Here is an 18,395-nt window from a genome sequence, read left to right on the forward strand (position 1 = left end):
TAAATGTATGTGACAAACGTTGATTATGTGACTCCCTTCTTCTGTTAGAACGGGAAAGTGGAGATAGCTGCAACAGAGCGGACTCTGCTCGGCTTCTTCCTGGCCAAGATGCACAAAATTGACCCTGATGTGCTGGTGGTGAGTAGAAGATTAACAGTAATTCTATGTAATTTCCTGAATGGATTACAGATAGATCATTTGCCCAGATGAAGGTGCAGTGTTTCATCATGGTAAAAATGAGTATGCTAATCCTTATTCTTTTCCTGCAGGGTCATGACATCTTTGGTTTTGACCTGGAAGTGATTCTGCAGAGGATCAATGTGTGCAAGGTTCCCCACTGGTCTAAGATTGGACGCCTCAGGAGGGCCAATATGCCCAAACTAGGGGTAAGAAGAAAAAATAGCAATATATGTTTTTTAGTTTCTATAACCTATTATACACCACTAAATGTTGTTGTACACGACAGGGTCGTGGTGCCTTTGCAGAGAAGAGCGCAACCTGTGGCCGTCTGGTGTGCGACGTGGAGATCTCAGCAAAGGAGCTGATTCGCTGTAAAAGTTACCATCTGACTGAACTGGCTACACAGGTGTTGAAGACGGAAAGAGTCACAGTCCCTCAGGAAGACATCAAGAATCTCTACAGGTTTGTTTGTTTTTTTGCCGTATCTCAACATGGACCCAAAAAAACTGTTTGTATCCTAAAATATGTATGTGTGTGTTTTTTATTATCAGCGACTCTCCTCACCTGCTCTACCTGTTGGAGTTGACATGGACGGACGCCAAGCTGATCCTCCAGATGATGTGTGAGCTCAACGTGCTGCCACTGGCCCTGCAGATCACCAACATTGCTGGCAACGTCATGGTAACAACACCTTTTTTTTCTTTACCGTCATTGAACAGCCACCCACAGCTGCAAAAAAAAAACAAAAACATTAAATGTTACAACACAGCTATCGTCTAACCTTATTAGTCAGCTCAAAGAGAAAACGCAAAAAACTATTAAAACTGCAGTCACTTCACAATTTGCTGAATGTCATATTATTAACATCCACATAACTGCTTAAAATGCATCTGTCTCTCCGAATCAAAAATATCCGCACTACCAACATTATTTGAAAAAAAAGCATTTTAAACACATGACAAAAGAAACGGGGATGGACAATAGTTGAGGTTTTTGAATTCCAGGCAGCAGCTCTTCTCGCTTATTGTACAACTTAAGTACAAATACTGAAAATTTAAATCAGAAACAAAACGGTCTGCAGACGAAAGCAAGACTTGCTTCTCCTGTGAAAGCTTTATATCTTAAAAGCCTTTATCAGAGTTTATAGACGGTGTATTTTGATCAGCCAATATGTCTCAGGGAGAACTACAAAATACAATACAGTGAGGTAAAATGACATTTTAGATCAGTTACAGTGGTACAAAAAGAAATCACCACTGAGCCTTGCTTCAGGTTGGCTCAAGTCATATTCAGCCTCTTGTTTATGACTCTTTTCCTTTTGCTAATGTTACTTGCCTCCTGATTCAGTCAAACCTGATTCCTTCATGCTTCTTCTCTGCAGTCTCGTACTCTGATGGGCGGTCGCGCCGAGAGGAACGAGTTCCTGTTGCTTCACGCCTTCCACGACAAAAACTACATTGTCCCTGACAAACTCTCCTTCAAAAAGACCCAGCAGGAAATGGTAACGCCACTCACAATCACACGCAGCTTGTTTTTAATGATTTACAGTCATGTCGTGACAAATTTCTCTTTGTTCCTGTGTCTCAGGCCGAAGGAGAAGATGCGGATGCAGGGAAAGGCAAGCGGAAGAAGAAGGCAGCCTATGCTGGAGGTCTGGTGCTGGATCCTAAAGTCGGTAAGTCTGTGTTTTTTAGTTTAAAGTCTTCCTTTCTGTCTATGTACATATTTCTATAACTTCCCTCACTCTCTCTCTCTCTTTCTGCAGGTTTCTACGACAAGTTTGTGCTGCTGCTTGACTTCAACAGCCTGTATCCCTCAATCATCCAAGAGTTCAACATCTGCTTCACCACTGTGCAGAGGGAGGCTCACAACACACAGAAGAAGAATGAGGTGTGTGTGTGTGCACTGTGTTTGTTTCTATGTTTATTAGGGGTGTCACGATTTGATTTTTGATTTAAACATGCCATTGTTGGACTATGGAGTCTTGATTGGTAAAGATCAACAGATCATTGGTTTTATGCCTTGACAACTGTGATTTACAATTTCAAATTGAAATCGTGACACCCCCAATATTTATTGTAGAAACAGGTGTGTTTGTGTAACCAAAATGATGAATTAATAAATGAATAACTATCTACAGTACCAGGCATGCTTTATGGATTGATCCCAATGCCCAGGTACAGAGGTGCAAAGAGCCTCAACATCCTGACTTCCAGCTAACTTCCAACTCTTGTTTCCATGGTAACAGGAGGACGGGTCGGAGGAGATTCCCGAAGTTCCAGATACAGACCTGGAGATGGGAATCTTGCCCAAAGAAATCAGGAAGCTGGTCGAGCGGCGTAAACAGGTCAAACAGCTGATGAAACAGCAAGACATCAACCCAGACCTCTACATGCAGGTACACACACACACATACCTACTGTACACATGCACACTGAAACACACAGATGCTGTACATACTGTATAGTATTTACAAAGTTGGTATGGATACTCACCTCCCTTATTTTCCACTTGTTTCCTATTTAAAGTTAGTTGCAGTATAAAAATGTGTCCACTAATGTTGAGGCAGTTTAAAGTGATACTCCACACTCACATCCTGGAGGCTTTAAAGGAGGCTATACAAACTGTTCAGCTTGCTCCTATGATATCGTATGTGTCTCTGTTTGAATTCATGTCACTTAAAAATAATGCCACTGGTGACATCTAGCCACTCCTGTAGAATAATCGTCTTCTCTGTCCATCTGTTTGCTTATTATGTTCCAAACATTCATTGTTTTGCCAAAGTATGGGAAAAATACTTCTGTGTTTCTCCTGTCATTTTAAAATCCAAAGCACTACAGCAACGATTGTGTTTATTTAACCACACATTAGTGAAAAGAGAACTGTTTGGATCATACAGACGGACCGCAGTTGGGCGCCTTTGAGTGCATTATATTATCACCTGCTCTCAGCGAAAACGGAGGGTCATGCAAATAGCTGTTTAGTAGGCGTGATGGTGCTGTTTGACAAAATGGATTTCATTTGGATGAAAAGAGTAATGACTCAAAACCACACATTTATTTAAATGGACAATGTTTGGAGTTGGAGAAAAATGGATAAAAATGGTTCCCGCAATCATATACTGCATGTACCAATAGGCTGATGGGCTCTATGATGACAAGCGTGGTTAACCATCTAACCCGTCTTATCTCTAGCCTTGCACCTACCTGTGATGTTTCTATTGTCAACCATTTTTATTTACCTCTGAGTGAGACAACTTCTAACCTATCAAATCTGCATAACATTTGGAGTTTTCAAGTGAATTTGAAATCCGTTTGGTCTGATTTGCGTCTGTCTGTCTGTCCATCAGTATGACATTCGTCAGAAGGCTCTGAAGCTGACCGCGAACAGCATGTACGGCTGCCTGGGATTCAGCTTCAGCCGCTTCTACGCCAAGCCGCTCGCTGCCCTGGTCACACACAAGGGTAGAGAGGTGAGTCAAACACACATACTGCACACAAATGCACATGAATAGTTGATCCAGGAATTGATTCATGGCACACTTTTGAAATAACATACTTGGGGGGAGCTTGGGGGGAAGGTATCAAGTAGTTTCAAGTCAAAATGCTCAAGTCCGGGCGCCCTGGTAGATCATCTGATAGAGTTTGCGCCCATATACCAAGGCTGAGTCCTTACCGCAGCGGCTCGGGTTTAAAGCCAACCCGTGGCCCTTTGCCGCAGGTTGCCCCCTCTCTCTCTCTCTCTCCCCCTTTCCAGTCTATCCACTGTACTATCAAATGAAGGCAAAAAAGCCCCCAAAAAATAATCTTTAAAAAAAGATCCAAGTCCAAGTGAAGTCAAGAGTCCTTGGTGTTAAAGTCCAAAGTTAAGTTGCAAGTCTTTTTTGATTTTGTCAAGTCCTCAAATTTGTGACTTGAGTCTGACTCGCGTCCACACCTCCAAATAATCTGAAGTTTATGGTTAAACTGAAGCGGAACATTTATTACAGCAGGCGGGACATACAAAGCCACAAAACACACTCAGACTGATTAAATAACGAGGATGTCCCACAGTCCTTTTGTGATTTAGAATCTGGTCAATACAAAAATAATAATACTTCCATTTTTATCCACAAGAGGGCACTGCTGCATCAAATTCCACATCGTGCACCACTCCTTCCACTATAACATTTTCTCTTTCTGACTTCTTCTTTCATCTTTTTTCTCTCATTTGGATTTCTCCCGTCTCACATTCGTCATCCACAAAATTATCTCTTCCTCCCTCAACCCCCCTGTGCCCTTCCCTTGTTCTAAATATGATTTGTTTATTATTCCCTCAAGTTCATTTAGTCAGAATAAGAGACCTGTTGTGTTGTGCCTGTGATATCAATAGCTCTGTGTAAGTATTTTCCAGTAACAAAATGCCACGAGCGCACACACATGAAGCTCACTCTCTCTCCATGTAAAGTCTGGTTGTGTAATGACTTCTTTCAACACACGCAAATGGAACAAAATGGGCGTGCACGCTCAATAAATTGGCGCACAGAGGCATGTGTGCCGCATGACATAAACGGCTAAATCTGGTATTGTAACTGAACACCACACACACACACAGACACACTCTCTCCCACCATGTCAGTGGTAGTACTCATGTTCATTTAATGAGCTCTAACAGTACACATCCTCAGCAGAGGCGTCAAGCTTTGCCTCAGGGGAGTCCTTCATTAAGATCCCCTTACACACTCATTGTGTTCACTAATAGAGGGCAGGGCAGTAACTCAGTGTGTGTGTTTGTTATTTTGTCAGTCCGTTTGTGCCTCCAGTCACGCTCGTTGTTCGGCTGACAGAGACACTTTGTAAAAAGGTGCACATTTGATTCTCCGGTGCAGGTGGAGGTTTCTCTCCCTCCAGACTTACAGCTCGTACAGTATCTCCGTCAACAGCCAGAGGTGGATGGGTTAATTACATTTTACCTCCTTCTGGCTTTATTTTATCCAGGAAGCGTCACCACAAAGTCAGCTACATTTACATTGTCTGAAATGGTGACATTGCTGCACTTTGCAAGTTATATGCAGGCTTGTTAAACTGAATATTAATGATGGTTAATTCAAGTCTGCATTCCTTATAGTTTAGGAGTCTTGAATAACGTCAAACTGTTGTAATGGACTTGGTTAAGTAATCTTTTTAAAACTTCAACAAAAAATAACATTCCTCAAACACCTCTTGTAGCATAATCTAAGTGTTTTGTAGCCAAATAGCAGCAGTTTGGTTTAATGAAATATGTTTACCTCCTTATCCTTTGCAGTTTTCTCACTTAGAGCACACACAAGTAAACCAGCATAAGTGTTCTGCCACAGAGCTGTTGGGTGCACAACTAAGCAGGATGTTGTTATTGAAAAAAATCAAGGAGATAATAAAACAAACATTTCCTATTTGGATCCACAGTTTATTATTAAGATGCTTCTGTAGTTTAAGAATATGCTGACATGGAGATATTGGCGCTCGCTTATGATATTAAGTGACATTTTGTTTGTGTTCATCAATCAATCAAATAAAGAAGTAAATATTCACACAAATATACAAATTTATATAAATATGTAAATAGAAGTTGAGATATATAACGATTATTTTCATTGTCGATTAATCTGTTGATTATTTTCTCGATTAATTGATAGTTGTTTGGGCTGTAAAATGTCAGAAAATTGTGAAAAAATGATGATCAGTGTTTCCCAAAGTCCAAGATGACGTCCTCAAATGTCTCGTTTTGTCCAAAACTCAAAGATATTCAATTTACTGTCATAGAGGAGTAAAGAAACCAGAAAATATTCACATTTAAAAAGCTGGAATCAGAGAATTTTAACTTTTTTTTCTTTCTTAAACAATTACTCAAACTGATTAATTATCAAATAGTTGGTGATTAATTTAATAGCTGATAATCGTTTAATCATTGCAGCACTAGAAATATATAGGCCTATAGATCATGTATTCGAAAAATTGCAATGCAGTGATTTACATAAAACAGAAAATTACAGATACTGAACATAATCAAATGATTAAATTGAAATGATGAGGTTAAAAAAAATAAAGCAATACATCCGGAGTCAGGTAACAGCCCTCAAAGCTGATGTGACAGGATGAAAATATATATTTTAAGACTTTGTGAGAAACTGAATACCCTCGTGTCCTCTCACCGGTTGTTCCAGAAGTGAAGATTGTAAACATAATAAAACTGTTCTGAAGAGGGCTTAGGCCTCTTAGACCGGTGTCCGAGTTAAAGAGGAAACCTTGAAGGAATGTGTCTTATGTATCACATTAGACAAATGACACAGGCAATCACATTAACTGAAGCTGAATCTTAAAGTCTATGCTAAAACTAAAAGGCATATAATGGGCCTTTTTATAATTGGTATAAGTTGATTATTTGAAGAGCTTAACATGCTGCTACATTTTGTAAAATGTTTCCGTTTAGAGTTGTTTTTATACCGATAGTAGTATCAGAAATGCCTCCGATACAGCCTAAAAAATGCTGGATTGGATATCGGCGAGTACAGTACGCGAGTCTATGCACCGATCCGATATCACGACAGCAGCTCATTTACGCTACGCAGGAACAACAACACGTCAATCGCTACCTGATCCGTACATCCTGCCCGATCAGTACTGCAAATGTGCAACTCTCAAAGAGACGAGAAAGAAGCGAGATGATACACTCATTAGCTACTTCCATCATCAGCTCCGGGTAAAAACATTGCTGCGTGCCAGGCCATACAACAGTGATAGCAATCATATCGTAGATAATTTATAGCTCTTGAAACCTGCTGATGGCTTACTTTGCCTCCAGCGTGTTCTCAGTCTTCTGATGTTACCCAGTAGGATGAAGGGGACAGCAAACTAATTGGATTGTGTTTTATTAGGACTTTACTGCCTTAGTACATTGCACCCAGTGGAGAGGGATGTGACGAATTGGAGAGCCGTGCATCAAAAGGTCATCAGTCAGATCTGAACCCATGGTGTGCTGAGTACACGGCATGGACCTCAACTTGCTGAGGTAGCGGGAGATCCCACTTCGCACAATCTTAGTGTTTTGTTTACTTTGTATCCATGATCCTAGACACGCATCTATTTATACTGCAGGTTGTGTGTTTGGGGGAGAGCACGGCATCAACACATCCAGGGTGTCCCACTGTAAATGAGATGCTGTAAATAATGTTGTTGAGGATACTGGTACTCAACAAGATCTATATATGGACATTTATTTGTTAGATATTAAGGGGTGGGAATCACCAGAGGCCCCGTGATACGATATTATCAAGTTAATTAAGTCACAATACAATCTTATTGCGATTTTAAAACACTTTACGATATGATATATGGCGATTTATTACCTTTTTTTCAAAAGCAAATTATGCAGTTTGTCAACATCTGTTTTATCTAATAAGATACAGTTTTCACTCTGTTCATCTCCGAGTTTTCATTCACATATCTTGAGGGCAGAGGTCAAGGGACTTCTTTGAAAATGGCCATGCTGTAGCGTGAATTTGGAGCGTTATTTGGCATCTTCCCGGCAAGCTAACATGACATGGTTGGTACCAATTGATTCTTAAGGTTTTCTACTCACTCTAGCTTTAAGACTGAGCCCACTTCAACCTCTGAAATTCAGAATAACGACCGGGCCTGCCAGCGGGCCATTGGTTTAAGAGGTTTATATAATAAAAGATTGATACTTGACGTACCTGTATCGATACAATATTGCCATGCAAAATAACGCAATACTATGCTGTATTGATATTTTTTCCCCCTATTATCACCCCTATTAGATGTTGAAAATCTTTATCTCTAGACATTTATGATCTAGTTGGTCAAATTGGACTTTAATCTGACGAAAAAGTTGCATTTTATTTAATTACTCATGATCTACTATCCAACCCCCGCTCATTATTTCGTTAGCTGGATTGACTATACTAAAGTACTGTATGCTGGCCGGCCCGGGCGAAGAAGCCGAGAGCAGTTTGGTTCAGGCAGCAGTTTAATAACTGTAAGCCAAGTAGTTCTTGGTAGTTTCCGACTGCTACGAGCCAGAAAGGCCAGCTGGCATTTACAGCGGGGTTCTCTAGTGTATTTGTGGGTATTGCCGTTTGCACCCCGGCCCCCATTTTAATCGTCACATTTGCACTCTACCTTTCATATCAAGATTTAGGAGGCTTTTTATTTTTGTAATTGTAACACGTACACAGACCAGTGCTCTGTCCGCGGTGTAAATCCACCCTCCCGGCCCCTCTCGGCGCGTTCCCTTCATCTGAGCGCGCGGGTGAATGTGCATGTGTTCTGCGTATTTATTGATTGGCTTAGCTCTCATCTTTCTCTCACTCTGGGCCTAACATCCAACCCCCCCCATGTGGCAGGACGGGTCAGGCCGGGGGCCACAGTGGTTTCTCAGCCCAGGGAGGGTTCAGATGAGGGAGTTCAGAGGGTGGATGGCAGACCCTTGGCGGTGTCTCTTCTGATCAGACTTGCCAAGTTTAAGATGGGAAAGCCCCCCCCTCCCCCTCCACTTAGCTCCCCTCCCGACTCCTCTTATGTGTGCTTCTTGAGTGCGTCTTGTATCTATCTGGGTCTGCATGTATGCGTTGATGTACATGTGTCGATGCGTGTGCGCGCACAAGTGCTACTGGCCCGAACTCTGCCCTTTGTCGGGGTACCATTTGTTGTGGCCCTGCTCTGTCCTGGTATGTGTGGGTATTAAGGGGGGGATGATGGGTATTAAGAGGAAGGTGAAGGTTTAGGATTACACAGCCACAGATTGATGTCCCCCTCAACCCCTCAGCGTTATTTTGGGTCCTTTTGTATGTTCGCCAGAGAACAGTTGGGTGCAGAGAAAACCGATATATGAAACACAGACAACTTACACGCATGTGGTTATAATAAGCTGATAAATGCGTTCGTCATACCAGGAAGACTTTTATTGTCCGCTGACGACTCGCTGGCGTAGCCCCTCTCTTCAAATGACAGTTTCACCTTACAACTAGAGAGAATTAAACGTAGAGAAAGGAGGATTTTGTCTCTTGTAGATCGGAGATCAGTTGCAGGGGAAAGACTCTACAGCATTTGGCTGGTTGTCGGTGTTAATTTCCTGTGCTGGTGTTAATGTTGCTCGTCATTGCAAATAGAGAAGTGTCTGTTAACAGTCAAGGACACCACAAAAGCTGCTGTGCCTGGAGTGCAGTTTCTCTTTGGTGTCTTTAAATGCAAGTAAGGAAGGACACAGAATGAATCGGTTTCTCTTGATCACAAACTGTACGTGTGTGTTAGTGTGTGTAAGTCCTCCTAATCGAGTGATGTTAACAACAGAGGCCCGGTTGAAGCCGTTGATTGTTGCGGAACGCAGATTGGTTTGACCCTTCGACCCTTTTGCCAGCAAATCTGACAACCATTAGCAGGTGTGTGTGTCTCAGGATGGAGGATGACTCCTGAAAGCCATTCTGCTGTAATTGAGTCTCTGTCCTTGTGTTTAAAAACAGCCTGACAGGAGCTCGTAGTTCACATTATTGGATGGCATGCGGAGTGAGGGATGGAAGCTGTGGGCTTGGGTAACGGAGCCGAGGGTGTGGAGAGGTCAAAGTTTGGTTTAGGTTAAACCTCTGCGTGTGTGTGTGAGGGTGCGTGTGCTTGTAATCAAGTCTAAGTAAATATTGTTGCCCCCGGTGTCCCTCATTCAGGTTCTGTATCATTCCTCTTGTCTCGGGAATCACAAATCATTTCCCCCGAATTAGACGCAGGAATACCTAAACCAGCCTCTCATGTCTCGTCTGTGTGTTGTGATGGGGGTGTGAGTAAATATCGTTGCCCCCCATTTCTTTCATTCAGGGTCTCAATCGCTGCCGTTGTCTCGGAGTCACAGGGGTTGTTTTTACATTTCCCCGAATTAGATTTAAGAATACATAAGCCTGCCTGCGCTGATATATATATGTGTGTGTCAGCACATGTAGGCACGTCTGGGGAAATGAGGGGCTGCATGTTTCCGTGGTCCCGTAGTCCGTAGAGCTGGCTTTACTCCTTGATATCAGTGGGCTTAACAAATAGTCACATGGGAGCAGCGCTGCTATTTTGGCTGCATTAGCTTGTCTGTGACGGCTGACAGTGGACGGGGACAAGGTTTCAGAGTCTAAACTGCGACTTTAATAACACCTACTAATGAGGCCATGTGAGACCGGGGTAATGGCAGGGATTACGATTCATTACGGATTGATCCGACATATGGCGTCTTTATCAGGGCCACTGATAGAGTTGTAAACGAGAGGATAATTAGTACATGGTTTAAGCTGACTTGACAAGTAGGTGATACATACTGTATGTTCAGTTCTATTAAAAACCTTTACATTTCTTGATTTATGACCTAATGAACTCGATCCTCTAATCTACTTAACTGTATTTGTGTATTGAACCAACGATATAACAATATGCTTACATTTACTCCACTCTGACTTTTCGACCCTTTATTACTGTTTGCATACAGGTTTTTGTTAGGAAGTTAAACAGATCATAATTCCCTCTATTATCTATTTTATATTGCTGTGAAAACATCTCCTTCAAACATCTGGATTTATTCAAGTTTTATCACCAAAAACTACATTTTACAAGATAACATTTGAACACATCATGATAACGTTAGAATATACCTTCGCCTAATACTCATTTTTACTGAATAGAAAAACACATGAACACGTCGTAATATATGGCATCTCCTGTGTTGAATTTGGCAGGACGAGAGCTGGTTAATAGTTGCGTGTAGGACTTTGCTGCTTACCGGCTGCTAACAGCTAACGTTGACTAGTTCTTGTCCTGCCATGTAGCATTACGAGGGGAACAAATAGGCTGCGTCCCCTGGACGTGCCGATAATAAGTTTACTGCACCCCAAACACATTTTCTATCGTCCCCGGGATGACGTGACGACGTTGGTCTCGAGCCCTGACGCTACCTGTAGAAAAACGAGTACCGTCACCTTTTCAGAATTTTGGCATCGACATTCTTATTTACACATCCGGCAGTTATGGCGCAACACATCATCATTCATTTTGGAGTTGTGTTTCTGGCCGACCGATGAATGCAAGTCCACGATTATTATATATTTTCTCTCTTTTAGCTCTATTTTTGGTCTCCACCAACTCATAAAGGAAATATCTGGTTCTTTAGATGCTAAATGCTCCACTTTGTTCACCAGCTAGTAGCTGTTAACTTTGTCTGTCTTCGTTTGGTGCTGAGTCGGTAGTGTTCAGTGGGTTTTAGAGCTTTTTGCTGTTGCAGAAAACAACGCTATGAGAGCAACCAGTGAATCAAATCACAATTTCATTCAATACATTATCATAAAAAATATGAATTATCGACACTTTAAAGTTCAGTTAAAATATATTCATAAAAATTAGACCTGACTTAATGTATGAAATTGAAGCTGATGCGTAATGACAACGGTCATTTCATCTTCCTGAACCATCTATTGCCTGCTATCTCAAATATCACATTTTAATGAGCCCTGTTGACTCATTTGCCTGGCAACATTTTAAGAATTCATTGGTGACTTCTTTGACCGTGCCACGGGTGAAGTGACACATCAGGACGTGTCCTTTCCAGCTATCAGAGAAACCACATTTTTAATTGACCAGACAGCGGGAGGAATTGTTGTCATTGTCGAGTTATTTTCGATGAACGCCGGCGTTTGTGATCTCAGCCGGTTGTATTAAATCAGACAAAGCTTTGCAACAGATTGACCCTCCCAGTAGCAGACATGAGAACACAGCAATGGCATCTGCCAGGACAGGTGTGTGTGTGTGTGTGTTTGCACTCATGCATTCTTGCAAGTGAAATCATTTCCGTGAAAGATTCATTCTCCGTGGCTGTGTATGGAGTTGTGTGCACACATGAGCGCTCACACTAGCTGAAGAGAGACTACAAATCTTTTATGCATCTTTGTGTGTGAGATTGTGTTAGTGGAAAAGGGGGTCTTTGTGTGTGTGTGTGTGTGCGTGTGCAAGCATACTCATGTGCCTTGTGTACGTGTTGTGCGTACAACGCCCCCCTCCAACCCCCCCCAAGCTCTGACAGTGGTGTGTTCCTCCACAGGTGCTATTTCAGTCGGCCGACTGTCATCCCAAAATGCTTTTCAGCTGAGTGCTTTTCAAAACAATCGTCACTGGTGCCCCAGGCTCTTTTTACAAGGGCCCTCTGCCGCACTGAGGTTTAACATGCTGCCTCTGATCTGCTGATCACAGGGGGGTGGGGGGGGGGTTTGGTATGTATGTGTGTGTGTATGTGTAGAGGGGTATTATCTGTGTGTGTGTATCTGTGTATTATCTTTATTGCTTCCTTTTCAATCTGTAAACCATTTGTCACTCATCCAATGCCGATCAGTTAAGACCCATATTCTTTATTTAAAATGACAGCCTGGCAAAAGACAAAAGATATTTTGATGAGGAGGCGGGGTGGGGGTGGGGGGAGTGAAATGAAATACATGAGAGCAACATCACAACAAGACACATAAATCCCTTATAGATAAGACCAGCAAATAGCTGAGCGACAGCTGGGGGAAAAAGCCAGATATCACAACAACAAGGCCGAACCGCTCATCAATTAGCATGACGGGGGTGCAATATCGCACAGCTAATGGACACACTGGTGCACATGCAAAGACATGTTAAAAGCACTAAATTAAAAGGGATTGCAAGCTGTGAAAAGTCAAGTCAGAGTCTGGGCACGTGCAGATTTTATAACAAGATATTAGGGCTGGGTATTAAAGTATAGATGATCTCACTTTTTTCCAACTTAATATCTGTTCTCAAAACCTTGATTTAGGTTTATCCGGCTGCACTAGTCAGCTGGACAAGATTAGTCATTTATCGTGGACCTGTGCTCCTGTAGTTGTCTCCCTCCCGTTCACTTCGTGGCAGCTTTGAGTGTTACAGACTACGGTCGCACCACTTAACCCAACTACATCTTTTAGCAACATTGGCAGGGTCAGATGCCCTGAAGTCTGTGTCCTCAAGTCTCAAGGCAGATGGTTGGGTACATTATGTTTTAAAAATGGGGTAGTACAACGTGAAAGTGTCACCTGTAAGCTGTCAGAGTTGAAATATATGTGGGGAACACAAGAACTATCCACAGCACTCTCATGTACTACTGTCAGGTCATAAACTATAGCGACAGACTGCAGTGTCTTGAAGCGGTCATCTGCTGCAAGTTGCAGGTTTATCTAAAATGTTTTGATGTGTTTTCAGTTTCATGGGACTGCAATTCTTACAAGTATTACTTTCATATCAGTTCAAAGGCACAATGTACATTTTGAATCAAAGGGTGCTTGTATTCAAGCATCGCCAACGTTTGTTTGGTTCAGTTCATTTGGGCTTTACTCTTAATAATGCACGTCGGATTTAGTGTTCTTCAGTGCGGTCAAAAGAAACGTGAGTAGCCGTAGTTAATGGCAATGTGTATGCATGCATACAGAACGCATATGAAGAGAGGCAAGCCATCTCATTTGACCTCTGAACCTCCTTGACCTCTCACAGCCCAAAGAATGCAAACTGACACCTGAGCCTTCACCTATATATTGAGGCCCCGAAAAAGGAAGGATGACCCGGAGTAGCGATTGCAAGTGTTTCAGTCTTTTTTCTACCGACCAATCTTCCGTCCTGATCCTTCACGCCGCGGGGCACATGTCAGTGAGCTGCTCAATTACTGCCCAGTCTAATTAACACCGAGGAGCCGAGAAGCGAACGAGGCAGGAACATGAGAAGATTGAGTGATGTTGCACGGTGTGACAAAAAAAGGGAAATTTAGTAATTGGAAGAAATTTACGGAGTCAAAAATAGAGAAGAAGAGATTTACCTTGACTCGTTTTGGATACCAAACTATTGAAATTGGACTTAGAGTAAATTGTCTAACCATAACTCACAGGTCTGGAGAAATATAATAATATAATCTTCACAACTTACATTTAAATTTAGCTTTTCATTTGGTCTGCTACATGCCAGTAAATAGTTATAAATAAGTCATAAGTTCCCAGAGCTCATGGTGACTTTTTCAGATGTCTTGTTTTATTCAACCACTACTTCATAATCCAAAAATATTCAGTTTACCATCAAAGAAAAGTAGGAAAACAAGCAAATGTTGACATCCAACAAGCTTGAACCGATGAAGTTTTGCTAAAAGAAAATAAATAAAACGATGAATCAATTTTCTGTGAAATCGATTAATTGTTGCAGCTCTACATGAATCCCTTTTTGTATCTGGTTGATGTGACAGTCTCCTTTGTATTGCTGAAGGACACAGCATCGGGATGACTTTAAGTAATACGAGTCCAGCTTTTTCAGTTGTTTGCCCCAGTATGAGCGGCATGCGCGGTGCTGACTAGTGCAGTCATCAGATTGACGATATACACACACTCGCTTTCCTACCCCCTGGGGGGCTTTTTGTTTGCATTGGTCCATATAGCATGTGTGTGTTGGCATGTGTTTTAAAGATGAGCGCTCACACACGCAGTCAGTTGCGCAAATTGCATCATGGTCAAACGACTTGTCTTTCACACAGTTCATTCCTTATAGCAGTCTGTCCTGCTGGGACTGACAGCATATGGAAAAACCTTTCTAAATGAGTCCGCACATCAATTACATCAACGCATTCTCACCTCGCTCGCCTCACTTTGCTGTCGCTCTGTCTCTGTCTTTCCCACAGCTCTCTATTCATCACTTCTCTGCCCTTTTCCTTCCGTCTATTCTCTGATCATTCCTCATCTGTCTCTCGCCTCTTTCAGCGCTTCTCTTTTGCTGTTTTATGATGGTGAAAAGTGTTACTGAAGAGCCACATAGCCGGGGCTGTACGTTAACTTTGTTTTGCTCAGAGTACTGGTGCTACAGAGGTTGAAAGTTTTGTAGCACATTCCTCAAAATTGTAGCACAGGTATAAAAGTACCAAGTAAGTCCATTGTAGATTGAGACTATTCAAGCATACGAAAACACAGTTTAAAAAGTCATTTTCCACCTTTTACTGAGGTACAGTAGCTCTCCCTTTTATTATCTGTATTAGTAGGTGTTCAAACTAAAAACAGGGCTGTGTTGGTGGGGGTCTGTTCAAGGTGTGAAACAATGAAATATGATCCGGGAAGTCTGGATTGAGATCTGTGAATTTGAAAGCTCATCAGTAGCCGCAGGATTTTAGATCTGGAAAATTCTCATGTTAGCAATCACTTGTCTTTTATTGTCGTGATCGTGAGGTAATCTGTAAAAACACTGTGTTTATATTATAATACAGCGTCACCTTGCTGGATGACGTTGCGTTGAAAGGTTGACGCATTTTGTCGCCGGAGCGCTCTCGTTCATTTGAATTGGATCACTTAAAGGCAGCCAACGCAATGATCCCATTTAAATGAATAAAAGGTCTGCGTTTATTCACGCAGTGCTGTTGTCTGAACACAGCCAGGGTCTACTAGTGTTTTGTGGGAAATGTTTCTAATCAATGAGCAGGTCTACTTTGTGGCAGAAATTGATTTACAGGATGTTTTCAATATAATCAATCAATATGATGAGGTACCTTGATTTGTCAGGTATTTAATTTGCTGGATTGTCTGGTTATTTATTTATAAATTATTTCTCAATTGAGTTGAATTTTAGTTTCCAGAATTTCCACTATATAATGAAATGCAGTATAATGATATACCGATGATGGAATACTTAATTCGCCCACCGATATTTTAACACCTAATACATTAGACTATTGAGTACAGACACAGTTCCTTGCTCAAAAGCTCCTCATTGGTATTTGTTCAGGGACAGCAGAACATCCTGTTCAATGTCTCTGCCCCGATTGTCCCACCGTGACATTTACCATTCTATATCTGCAACCTCTTGTGTTAGTAGCCTGCTTTACTTTAGACTGCAGACGTCTTATTTTATATTTCTCAACTGATCATTTCCTTAGCTTCTTTCTGTATGTTGAATAACCTACTCTACTCTCACTAAATGCAACTCTGAGTCACGTTTTAACTTAGAAGAAAAGAAGTGTTTTCATTCATGACTTGAAGGCTGTAATGTTTTACTTTTAGAGGTATTGAAAAATCATAGTTAAAGCTGGCCCGCACTAAAAGATTTTTCATATCTTAACATATTTTGAAAATGTGAGAGACCACTGAGTCCCGACTCAAAACAAACAATGTAAATCTCTTGTGATCAAACTTGGCGGACGACGGGCAGGAAGAATTAGCTACTTTGTACTGAAAATTCACGAAGAAAAATGAAAAAAAATATGGATGAAGTCATGGAGACACGTTAAATAAACACTGGTGTTGTTGCCACATATCAATAAATTGGTCTTCCATTTCTGAGCTCCATCTTACTACTACTTTATGCTTCACGTTTTGCATTAGCTCATGCATTAGCCACGGCTGCCATGACGGCGGTGGTTGTCCTTCTGCTTCAGTCAGCCTGATTCTCAATTGGCTATCGTCCTTTCCCACGTGACGCCGTCATCGACTGTCCTCGGGGTTCCCCACACACTACAGAAGATCTGATCGTTAATTTTGAAGATGTTTGATGTTTACGATTTGGAATCGGTGCGGCCAGGATGGACTTCCGAGCCGATCAGGGATGTAAAAAACACTCTTAACATACCTCGAACCACAGGAATATTTGGTAAAAAATAATCTATAGAACCATCAAAAACTCATGGCTTTGTTGACGATTGTCGTGAGGAAGAATCAGGCCCAGATTCAGCTTGATTCTCGTGTAGTGTGTACACAGCATTAGTTTTGCTCTGAAGAGTTATCTAACTGTACACTCAATCTGAGCCTCTCCTAAGACTTATTACATCTTCATCTTCCTCTTCCCTTTCTTCATCTCCTAAACCAGCAGGACAGGCTAGTCATTTTGTCTGCATTAAAGCTTAGCAGCACAATTTAATGTGCTTAGGCCAAGATTTTTGTGTGTGTGTGTGTGTGTGTGTGTGTGTGTGTGTGTGTGATTGTGAATGTGTGTGTTTGTGGTGAGACCTTGACCTTGACTGCAGTCCCTAATGGAGGAGGCTGTTCTGTGAATGACTCAAACTCCCCCCCGCCGCCGTACAGTGGTATGTAGCAGCCCATAAAGCATGCTTAAGTCCCGCTCTGGTTTCAGGGAGTGGAACACCCCCCCCCCCCCCCCAAACCCTGGTCCTGCCACAGTCCTACCCCGCCCCTTCCTCACACTCTGAAATAGCCACGTCCTTGTCCCCACACGGAGCACAGTGTGAGTCGGGGTGTGTATATATGCGTCCGTGGTTGATTGAGGAGCAGATTGCTGGTGACAGGTCACACTGCGTTCCGTCCCTCCGACCCCCCAGATTAGCCACCCGGAGCCCCCACCTGTTGGGATCCCTCCGCTGCTCAGATCTCTCTCTCACACACACACACACACACACACACACACACACACAGTGGACAACCTGCGTTAACAGAATTCTCTTATTTGTCCGTCACTCACTCAGCGGGTGATAAAGGCCATTACGAGTCATTAAGGTGCGAGTCTGTGTTCGAGTGTGTGTTGCCCGGCTCGGATGTGTGTGGGTTGAAAAGACGCCTGTCACAGCACGCTCTCATAATTGCCCTCTTAGCCAATTATCCCCCATTTAAAAGCAAGTCACCTGCTCTGCTCCGATGTCCACACAAATGCACGCACACACACGTCACACGCACACACACACACACACACACACACAGAGAATAAATAACAGAGAAACTTAATATTTAATCATTGTTTGTTCCTCAGTGATTTGTTTGTTTACTGTGCTGAAAAGCTCTACGTGCAGTCATGCTTTTTGTTGTTTGTATCAGCCTCCATTCATACTGTTGTGTCTGCTTTCTCCTTCAGATTCTGATGCACACCAAAGACCTGGTTCAGAAGGTGGGTTATTAACAAGCTAATATAATACTAACCTAGTCAAGGAAATGTAAAAAACTGTAGGATAGAATTCTACTTATTCAATACATTTGGTTTATTGTCCAGCCATAATTTGAAGCTAAAACAGTTTTTTCTTATGTCATTTTCCTCTTGTGTGACTCAGATGAATCTGGAAGTCATCTATGGAGATACCGACTCCATTATGATCAACACCAACAGCAAGTCTCTGGAGGAAGTCTACAAACTTGGCAATAAGGTGTGTTTGTCTCCACATTGTTCAACCAGCAGTAGAGACGTTGTGTATTCATTTTCTTCAGTTGTTTC

At 42.1% G+C, this 18,395-nt stretch overlaps 1 protein-coding gene across 1 annotated transcript in view; it reads left to right on the forward strand.

Annotated features, from left to right (window-relative positions):
- Positions 1-18,395, forward strand: part of pola1 (polymerase (DNA directed), alpha 1) — a 58,224-nt gene that overhangs the window by 6,080 nt on the left and 33,749 nt on the right. The window contains exons 18-28 of the mRNA XM_037757302.1: positions 49-138; positions 270-386; positions 467-642; positions 732-861; positions 1,562-1,681; positions 1,768-1,855; positions 1,946-2,070; positions 2,429-2,578; positions 3,530-3,652; positions 18,042-18,074; positions 18,235-18,327. Coding sequence (XP_037613230.1) covers positions 49-138; positions 270-386; positions 467-642; positions 732-861; positions 1,562-1,681; positions 1,768-1,855; positions 1,946-2,070; positions 2,429-2,578; positions 3,530-3,652; positions 18,042-18,074; positions 18,235-18,327 — 1,245 coding nt within the window. The remainder of the gene's footprint in view (positions 1-48; positions 139-269; positions 387-466; positions 643-731; positions 862-1,561; positions 1,682-1,767; positions 1,856-1,945; positions 2,071-2,428; positions 2,579-3,529; positions 3,653-18,041; positions 18,075-18,234; positions 18,328-18,395) is intronic.

This window comes from Sebastes umbrosus, chromosome 21 (genome assembly GCF_015220745.1).
Source record: "Sebastes umbrosus isolate fSebUmb1 chromosome 21, fSebUmb1.pri, whole genome shotgun sequence".
Taxonomy (NCBI): domain Eukaryota; kingdom Metazoa; phylum Chordata; class Actinopteri; order Perciformes; family Sebastidae; genus Sebastes; species Sebastes umbrosus.